Below are 10,295 nucleotides of genomic sequence, written 5' to 3'. Positions count from 1 at the left end.
CATATTTATTTTAAAAAACAGAGTCCACTAATGGCAGAAAAGAGCTAGATTTTTTTCCAAGTAATGAATATAGTAAACTAGAGGGAACCTTTCTTATTGTTTGGTGTAATATGGATAATATGTTCCAAAAAAAAATGAAAGTGGATTTGAACTGCTTGTGAATTTTAGTGAAACAACTCGTCATGTACAGCACAACTACTTGGGTCCAGACTATAGAATAATCTCTTATTTCTCTTTATTCTCCAGGGATTTAAGTCATAATCACTTACTGTCCTCTAACTGGAGCATTGATTTGTCTATTCACACACTGCAAGAAGTGTAAGTTAATCTAAGTTATTGTTTGTTTATTTTAAACACTTTGTTACAGAGTTCTTACATGTTCATATTTAGGATTTTAACTTGACAATTTCTAAGATCTGATTCCTAAGGCACATCAGGATGATCTGAATTACTAAAAAATATCTGAAGCAAGGTAGCAGAAATTGACAGCCCTATTTTAGTAGCACAGTATGTGTAAGGCAGAGATATGTTCCACCCTCAGAACCATATTTCAGCAGGAAGCGTAGAAATCTAGTACTCATTCCATTATAGAAACAGGGCATCACTTTGTTTTGAATGTAGCTAATTTTTAGATGCCATTAAATTAAATTTACCTAAAGCAGTTCTGTTTTTTGGATTGCTGAATCTTCCAAACTTTTGTTACTAAACTAGCTCTTAAGGGGTCTACCAGCACTGTCTGCTGCAAAATGTTATTTGTGTAGCTAAAGTGTTCACAATGCTATAGTATCAAGAGAAATGTTTAAGTTGTTCAGCTGTCTAGAACGGCTTTTCCTTTTTTGAAGTGTCAATAAAGAAATCTCTTTTTCAGGAAGATGAATTACAATGAGCTAAGTGAAATTCCCTACTTTGGAGAATCAACTTCTAATATTACTATTCTGTCATTGTAAGTAAATATTTAAAGAGTTGAAAAAATTGCTTTCTCTTATTAACAAGTGAAAAAGTTAGTCTCAAAGGAATTGAAAGCAGCTAATTTTTAAAAAACTAAACTTGTTTAAATATCTTTCTGTTTAAAATGCTTCAAGGCAGATGTACAGCACTTTTTTTTTAAAGCACACAACCCCACAAAAAAATTAGTAACGCAATTGACCAAAAGTTAACTCTAAATCACCTGCGAATGCAAGCTACTGGGAGTGCAGGGCGGGGAGAGGAGAGAGTGTGGGGGATTTGTCATGCAGTCTGATAAACAAGCCTGAGGTGCTTTGATGCACAGGGGAGGGGATGTCTGTTCCAGACTCAAGGGGCTTGGCTACACAGGCACTTTACAGCGCTGCAACTTTCACGCTCAGGGGTGTGAAAAAACACCCCCTTGAGCGCTGCAAGATGCAGCGCTGTAAAGTGTCAGTGTAATCAGAGCGGCAGCACTGGGAGCGTGGCTCCCAGCGCTGCACGCTACACCCATAAGGGATGTGGTTTACAAGCAGCGCTGGGAGAGCTCTCTCCCAGCGCTGCGGCTCTGACTACACTCACACTTCAAAGNGCCGTGTGAAAACAATTCTGCAAAAGAATTCTCTTACAGGAGCCACTTGCATCTCAGTTACTATTCAGGTAATGCTACAAAATGCTGGATACAAATATGCTGTCTATAATCTCTTACAAATGAAGAGTGAAATCCTGGCCCCATAAAAGTTGACAGGGAGTCTTGCTACTGGTTTCCATGTGGACAGGATTTTACCTGTATTTCATGGATTCTGCAGAAGGAGAAAAATGTCACCTGTATTCATCTATTTCTGAGGGTATCTCTAAATTTTATTTGAAGCGCCAAATTCTCATTCACAAGCCTGTTTGGATTTCTGCATGCCGTATCTAAATAAATTATGTACATCCCAGTGGTACTAAAGAGTGACATTAACAGCAAGTGTGACCTCATGATACCAAGAATTTTTATAATTCATCATTTTTTTACACTTATGTCACTACAGATTTAGCATGAGTGGGAGTTACGTTCACAACACTAAAAGCCATTTCTTCTTCACAAAGACGTTTTCATTATTCACTCTATAAATACTCAAATAGCATTGGGGTCTCTAGAGGCTGGAGTGGTGAAAGAAATTAAGATTCATTAGTAACTGAGTGTCTAGGTTGCAACAATCTGGTGTTGTAACAGATTAATCAGGGATATTGATTACATTGTAGCAGCTCTGGAAGAGGAAGGTGTCTGAGACAGCTGTGGCAGGTCAGGTATATTTAGAAGCTTAAATAAGGGGTCTATGAGTGATGAGACCTGTCTGGTGAGTTCGGGTACATGGAACTCATGGCCACCAGATATTGTTGCCAAGAATTTAGCAGGAATAAAAAAATGTAGCATGCAACATCCACAGCTACACTAGATAAGATTAAAAACATTGTAAGAAATATACACCCTCGCTGTTCAGGTTATAGCCACTATGCACCTGGATTTGGGATGTAATGTCCCATGTGGGTCAGTTATTCATAATTCTCATTTATGGTGTTCCTTGAAATTTCTTTTGAAGCAGCTGGGATTGGCCATCAGAATAGATAGTCTAGCCGAGTATCCTATCTCTAGTCCTCTGACACATTTGACTTCCAGAGTTAGCAAACAATTGGGGAAGTTTTTAGTCCACAGGCTATGTAATGTTGACGGTCAGAGCACAAACAGCCAGTAAACATAGAGAGAGGCTATCATTTTAGAATGAGAAGTAAATTATTCTGTTACTGCTGTGGCCCCTCCTGATCCATGTTATGGCATTTTCACTCTCAGTTCATGAGAAAATTGAAGTGAGGTAATGGTGAAGGTCACGATGTGATTGATCAATCTGGAAAAATATAATGAGTTTTTCCATGTGTGGCAACTGAGAACTTATTTACACTTCTCAGAACTTCCTACACTCAAGCTAAAACAAGCTTGCATGCAAGAAAAATCCATTTGCTTGAGTGCACTTATCAATCTTTCTGACTTCCCCCACACTTGCTAATATTTCTATATAATGTGATATGTGCTTGTTTTATTGTAAGTGTTTAGTGACATTGTGTGCACCATGCCTTGCCCTCCCTATCCTCCAGCAGGTACCCATAAGATTTGAGGCCAGCTGTTGTCTTTGGATGCAACAGTCTCAAACATTCAAAACAAGCTGCATAATTTCAGATGCCTTTTTTTGTCTTCAACTAAATTCTGAGTTGAGAGAGAACCAGGTTTTCAGGAAAGTACATGCATCTCTGGTTAGACTGTGTCCCATTCAGTGTTGAAGCATAAATAATATTCCCAGAATCTGGCATAAAATTAAGCTCAGAAGTGTTTTTGAGGACTCCAGTAAGGATTTTTAAGATCCCATTCAGTGTTTATCCCAAATACCCATCTCTCCGTTTATTGATGGAAATAAGGTCAGTGTCTGCCACAACTGTCATCTGTGGTGTAGGGAAAAGTTAACAAATAAGGTTTCAGATGTGAGCTCACCCAAACTTGAAAGTTGTTAAAATGGTAAAGGACTGTGAAATCATGGAATTCACTTTAAATGGTGGAAATTGGGTTATATTCAAATTTGGTATTTTATAAAGAGAATCATCCTTTCTCTTTAAACAAAAACAAAGCCCACTCTTGGCTAGTAATGTGCAAGCCTAATTTAAGCATGGTGTGTGTGATTGCACTTGAAGATTCTATTTAGAAACTAAGCAGTTGCTTGTTCCATGGGTCAAATTGCTTATAGGTTTATGCACCACCTCCTTCTGATGTGCTTGTAACTCATACAGCCTATATTTTTAGCCTCTATTAATCACTTAACCTTTTATACGCAATGTATAAAGTGTGACTGTGTGTGTTTTATATCTGAGAAGAATGCTTCTCTCGCAAAAGGAGAGCTGCTATTGCTGATACCACCTTAATTTAACTGTATCATACATAAAGCTATAATGAAAGTTCAGGGTGAAAGTATCCAGTAGTTCACTGATAGGCAGGTGTGACTCAAGCTAGTTGAGACAGAACTTTCTATTTTAATAAAGACATTGTTGAAACATATAGACAGATGTCATTGGTGTGCTTGCTAGGGGGAGATAAACCGTTACCATTTCTGTTATCTGTCCTGTTTCACAAAGTTGCTGTTGTTGCCAGCCCTGTTCTAATATACTATGTTTGGGAGTCAGCACAAGCCGCCTGGGTTTCATCTTTGCCCTAGATAGAAGCCAAAATGCATTAACAAAGTGGATTTTAAAAAAATATTTTAATGCAACCTTATTATGGAGCGACAGTGTTCTCTCTCTCTCCATAGTTAAGGCTAGAACCACATTTCTCTTGTCAGCCTGATTTTGGTAATTGTTAAGTCACATCAGTCTCAGAATAGATAGTCCCTGCTCCAAAGAGCTTACAGTCTTATTATATGCTTGTCCAGTGTCCCGCACGTCAGTTTGGGTTTGTAGGCCCCATTGTATAACAATCGATGTGTTAGGTCTGAGGCAAAAGTAGAGCTTTTTACAAAATGTGAAGTGAATTGGGATAAGACTTAATTTTTCCTTTCTCTATTTACCAAACTCTTACATTCCCTTCCTACTGTTCCATTTGTCCTCCCTTTTCCTCACTAGTGTAGTCTGTAAACAAAAACAAACTGGAGCTAAAACAGTGCTTCTGAATGTGCCCTAGTTTCTTTTTTCCTATCTCTTGTTTGACTCCTCGTTATGTGCTCTTTGTGCAGGGATTGTTCTTTAAAATAACTCGCCTTAAGTGCCAAGATATATGTATCTGTCAAGGGTTTTACCATTGGGGAGGGTGAGAAAACAGGGTCACTACTGCAAAAACCTTCCCAGGCACTGCTGGAATCTTAAAAGGGTATTGTCAGCACATCTTTTGAAGGTGTGGGCAGCCTTGCCTAGTGAGCTTTGGAAAACTGCCATTAAACTTCCAAAAAGTGCTCATGGCAAATATTTCATATGATCTCTTTATCTGTCAACTCATATTTATTTTAAAAAACAGAGTCCACTAATGGCAGAAAAGAGCTAGATTTTTTTCCAAGTAATGAATATAGTAAACTAGAGGGAACCTTTCTTATTGTTTGGTGTAATATGGATAATATGTTCCAAAAAAAAATGAAAGTGGATTTGAACTGCTTGTGAATTTTAGTGAAACAACTCGTCATGTACAGCACAACTACTTGGGTCCAGACTATAGAATAATCTCTTATTTCTCTTTATTCTCCAGGGATTTAAGTCATAATCACTTACTGTCCTCTAACTGGAGCATTGATTTGTCTATTCACACACTGCAAGAAGTGTAAGTTAATCTAAGTTATTGTTTGTTTATTTTAAACACTTTGTTACAGAGTTCTTACATGTTCATATTTAGGATTTTAACTTGACAATTTCTAAGATCTGATTCCTAAGGCACATCAGGATGATCTGAATTACTAAAAAATATCTGAAGCAAGGTAGCAGAAATTGACAGCCCTATTTTAGTAGCACAGTATGTGTAAGGCAGAGATATGTTCCACCCTCAGAACCATATTTCAGCAGGAAGCGTAGAAATCTAGTACTCATTCCATTATAGAAACAGGGCATCACTTTGTTTTGAATGTAGCTAATTTTTAGATGCCATTAAATTAAATTTACCTAAAGCAGTTCTGTTTTTTGGATTGCTGAATCTTCCAAACTTTTGTTACTAAACTAGCTCTTAAGGGGTCTACCAGCACTGTCTGCTGCAAAATGTTATTTGTGTAGCTAAAGTGTTCACAATGCTATAGTATCAAGAGAAATGTTTAAGTTGTTCAGCTGTCTAGAACGGCTTTTCCTTTTTTGAAGTGTCAATAAAGAAATCTCTTTTTCAGGAAGATGAATTACAATGAGCTAAGTGAAATTCCCTACTTTGGAGAATCAACTTCTAATATTACTATTCTGTCATTGTAAGTAAATATTTAAAGAGTTGAAAAAATTGCTTTCTCTTATTAACAAGTGAAAAAGTTAGTCTCAAAGGAATTGAAAGCAGCTAATTTTTAAAAAACTAAACTTGTTTAAATATCTTTCTGTTTAAAATGCTTCAAGGCAGATGTACAGCACTTTTTTTTTAAAGCACACAACCCCACAAAAAAATTAGTAACGCAATTGACCAAAAGTTAACTCTAAATCACCTGCGAATGCAAGCTACTGGGAGTGCAGGGCGGGGAGAGGAGAGAGTGTGGGGGATTTGTCATGCAGTCTGATAAACAAGCCTGAGGTGCTTTGATGCACAGGGGAGGGGATGTCTGTTCCAGACTCAAGGGGCTTGGCTACACAGGCACTTTACAGCGCTGCAACTTTCACGCTCAGGGGTGTGAAAAAACACCCCCTTGAGCGCTGCAAGATGCAGCGCTGTAAAGTGTCAGTGTAATCAGAGCGGCAGCACTGGGAGCGTGGCTCCCAGCGCTGCACGCTACACCCATAAGGGATGTGGTTTACAAGCAGCGCTGGGAGAGCTCTCTCCCAGCGCTGCGGCTCTGACTACACTCACACTTCAAAACGCTGCCAGGGCAGCGCTTTGAAATTTCTAATGTAGCCATACCCAAGGACTCCCACAGGAAACAGTTTACCTCCAGCCCCCCAGGGGCTAAAATTCGACTGTTTAAAAAAAGCACCTTTACTGTCAGAATGGTTGTGAGGAGGGGACATCCAACATTGCCAAGACCTGAAATAAGATTTTATGGATCTTAACACCCGGAAAGGTACATTAGATTTTTTTTTAACTCAGATATGGGTTATTAATCCTAATCCTTGGACCCCTAATTATAGCTAGTTATGTTGCTCATTCCTAGTGATGTTCTGGTGATTGTCCTCATGTTGCCGTTTCTTTTGTTTGTAGAGTACACAATACAATTCCAGAGATAAATGCTGAGCAGCTCCAACTTTACCTTTCTTTGGAGAACCTAGACCTTAGCTCTAACCTCATATCAGATATTAAAGCTTCTTCATTCCCACGAATGCAGTTGAAGTACCTGTAAGTATAGTGAGGTAACTGATCTGTAGTGTGCTGAAAGTACATAGTTACATTGTAGTACAACCTAACATCACCTTTTTCCCCATAGTAAAAAAGGATATGAGAACTAGTGGCCAGGGTTAGGAGTCAGAAGAAGTCTTTTTCCCCATCCAGGCTGAATTGTTGACCAGCCACGTGCTTCTTATGTAGGCAATGTTATAAATGTGTTTTATACTTTACATGCCAATAGGAATCATGATCCCTTGCTTCAAAGAGCCTTATGGTCAAAGGTCCCATCTGTAGTATAGAGCAACGTGTCCCTCTGAACTGTACAGCTGCTAATATAGATAGGAGAAAATCACTTAAAACACAATGGTATCAAGTCATACTCATACTTTCTCAGATTGTGTTGAAAAGGGTTTTGTCCCATCTACACTAGCAGTGACTTTCCTATACTAACATGCTTGTGTCTGACAGCCAGCATTGGGTAACTTCCTACATACCCTGGTTTTTGCTGACCTTGGCCAGGTCACTTGATTGTCCTTGTCTTAGTCATGCCTGCTCTTGCCTGTAGTCCTTTTTTGGATTAAATAGGTTAACCCATGATACCAGAACTTGAATTCCTGAAACTAGGGACTTGACGAGACCAAGAAATTAGTTGTAATACAAATATTAATTTGACAGTCTTATGCAATTTTAAAGTAGAATTTTCCATGCTGAGAAAATCTTTTCTCCTCCTTTCTTAGGAATCTGAGTAACAACAGAATAACTACCCTAGAAGCAGGCTGCTTTGATAACTTATCCAGTTCTCTAGTGGTGGTGAAACTAAACAGAAACAGAATTAGTATGATTCCACCAAAGGTCTTCAGATTGCCTCACGTGCAATTCCTGTAAGTGATGTCCCTTAAACTCAATGAACAATGCTTAAAATTGTATCATTTGCTTGAGAATGTGTTCTTGGTAGATGCAAGTGTTTCTTAGTGAAAGATACCTAAACTCTTAACGGCTAACTTATTTTATTTAAGGGAACTTAAAAGGAACCGGATTAAAATAGTGGAAAGTCTTACATTCCAGGGTCTGGAATCCTTAAAGTCATTAAAAATGCAGCGCAATGGGATTAGCAAACTAATGGATGGAGCATTCTTTGGATTGGATAATATGGAAGAACTGTAAGTATGGCTGCTCATAGCATTTTGTTAGGTATCCTCTTCAGGCACCAATGGGGAAAGTGGGTCCTCACTGTCTCTCTCGTGATGCCAGGCTTCACTGGAATAGTTGATGAGTAGTACAGAAAATGTGTTTACATTTCTACTCTTCACTGTGGTAGCTGATGGCTTCACATCTTTCATGGTAACTCCAAAGAGGATGTAAAGATATTACTGTCTCTCTCCCTTCTGCCAGAATCAGAAAGTGTCACCCTCTCTCTACTGCACTGATGGAATCTGTTTCCAGTATTCTTAAGATTTCTCCAGTCTTCTCACTATAATGCACGACTATTGAGTAAACTGTATCCTTATATGGTAGTTACATATCAATCCCTACAGCCTCAACCCTGTTACTCTGGCCCCAGCTGTGGGTGCTGTCCGAAAGCTATGATTAGGTATGCATTTTTGCCTTCCCAACCTATCCCTGAACCACTGTTCTCCAAAGAATATAGAAATGAAATAATCATTTCTGATTGGATATCTGATGACATTACAAATAGGACTGCCTTCCAACTAAGGTGTGATTGATATTAAAGCTTGATGTACCCATAAATTCAAGGTCCATTGGGAAGTCTCACAGAAACTTTCCAAGGGAATCTTAAGTTCAGACTCTCACTCAGTTTTACTACTCTTGCCATCATATGAAGAACTAAGAAATGAAATTGTGCAAACTACTCCATTAAAAAAAAAAAAAAAATGTTACGGGGGTGAGGGGTTGGGAGTGGGAAGGGGAAGCGACCTGGAGTCTCATATTATACCTAGGTACAAGTGAGAATACTAATAATCCTGGACTTGCTTTATGTTAGTGGTTTAACTATAAGGTCTTGGCTTTTAGGTGTATGAATGACACAGGGGGTCTCATGTGTATTACCCAAGCAGTGCTACCAAGAGATTTTAATAGAGTTGATTTAAAACAAGAGGCCATATCTTCTACTGGATAGAACAGAGAATTTTGAGTTAAGAATAGAAGCCAGGATTCTGACTCTGCCACTAGTACACTGTGACCTTGGGCAGTCATTTACCCTTTTTGTGGGTATCCATTTATTCCTCTGGCCTCTATAACAAGGGTATAATCTTGTCTATCCCACAGGAGTGCTGCAAGGCTTAATGTTAGCAAATCATTAAGATCAACTGATGGGAAGTGCTATAAAAATGTGTTACTGTCTACTTGGAAAACATTTTCTTCTCTAATTCTTTAGAGAACTGGAACATAATAACCTGACAGAAATAAACAAGGGCTGGTTGTATGGCTTACGAACGTTGCAACAACTCTACGTTAGCCAAAATGCCATTAACAGGATCAGTCCAGATGCATGGGAATTCTGCCAGAGACTTTCTGAACTGTAAGTGCTGGGCTGCATTTCAGCGGGGACTTCATGACGTTGGCTAGAACATCCATAGAAAATGCTCTTTTTGCTAGGCCTTTGTCAAAACATTCTAATAGAAGTGAAAATAAATCTGAACAGGGAGTCTTGATTTCTTATTACCTCATTGTCTGATATTCTTGCCTTCAGTTAGTCTATTGTCTCTTCCCCTTACTGTGTACACTTAATGTTTCTAGAGACTTGTCGTACAACCAGCTGACCCGCCTGGATGAGTCTGCCTTTGCGGGACTTGGCTTATTGGAGAAATTAAATCTAGGTGACAACAGAATCATTCACATTGCTGATGGTGTCTTTAAAGGGCTGTCAAATCTTCAAACTCTGTAAGTGCAGAAAGGTTCCAATTTAAAAATTCCTGTTTACTTCTGCTAGCTTCCTTAGTTGTAAAGCAAAGGCTGTGATCGCTACTGACTGTGTGAGCCTGTAAAGCCTTCAATAGGAGCCTTAGTCCCTGTGGTGCTGTCATCTTGTCTTTGAAGGGATGGGGGCATTGAGAGGGTTGTCCTGTAGGAGTAATTGCTGCCCAGAGTCTTAGTGTTTTTTTTAAAAAGCTTAACTTTTTAGTGCTGGCAGCAGCTTGATAGCCCTGGGGAGTATCCTGTTAACCGACGGCAAGAGTCAGTGCACACCATCCTACAGTAGCAAAGAATCCTGTGGCACCTTATAGACTAACAGACTTTTTGGAGCATGAGCTTTCGTGGGTGAATACCCACTTCGTGGGATGCATGTAGTGGAAATTTCCAGGGGCAGGTGTGTGTGTGT

At 39.0% G+C, this 10,295-nt stretch overlaps 1 protein-coding gene across 2 annotated transcripts in view; it reads left to right on the top strand.

Annotated features, from left to right (window-relative positions):
* Positions 1-5,196: 5,196 nt before the first annotated feature.
* LRIG2 (leucine rich repeats and immunoglobulin like domains 2) overlaps positions 5,197-10,295 on the top strand; it is a 37,823-nt gene continuing 32,724 nt past the window's right edge. For both annotated transcript variants that reach the window (XR_004371828.2, XM_032766630.2), the window contains exons 1-7: positions 5,197-5,275; positions 5,826-5,900; positions 6,833-6,967; positions 7,693-7,836; positions 7,972-8,115; positions 9,351-9,494; positions 9,713-9,856. Coding sequence is in view for 1 of the 2 variants with exons in the window: in XM_032766630.2 (XP_032622521.1) it covers positions 5,830-5,900; positions 6,833-6,967; positions 7,693-7,836; positions 7,972-8,115; positions 9,351-9,494; positions 9,713-9,856 (782 nt within the window). In the remaining variant the exon portion in view is untranslated. The remainder of the gene's footprint in view (positions 5,276-5,825; positions 5,901-6,832; positions 6,968-7,692; positions 7,837-7,971; positions 8,116-9,350; positions 9,495-9,712; positions 9,857-10,295) is intronic.

This window comes from Chelonoidis abingdonii, chromosome 4 (genome assembly GCF_003597395.2).
Source record: "Chelonoidis abingdonii isolate Lonesome George chromosome 4, CheloAbing_2.0, whole genome shotgun sequence".
Classification (NCBI taxonomy): Eukaryota; Metazoa; Chordata; order Testudines; family Testudinidae; genus Chelonoidis; species Chelonoidis abingdonii.
Note: the sequence above shows the minus strand (reverse complement) of the source record. Positions and strands in the feature narration are given on the sequence as shown.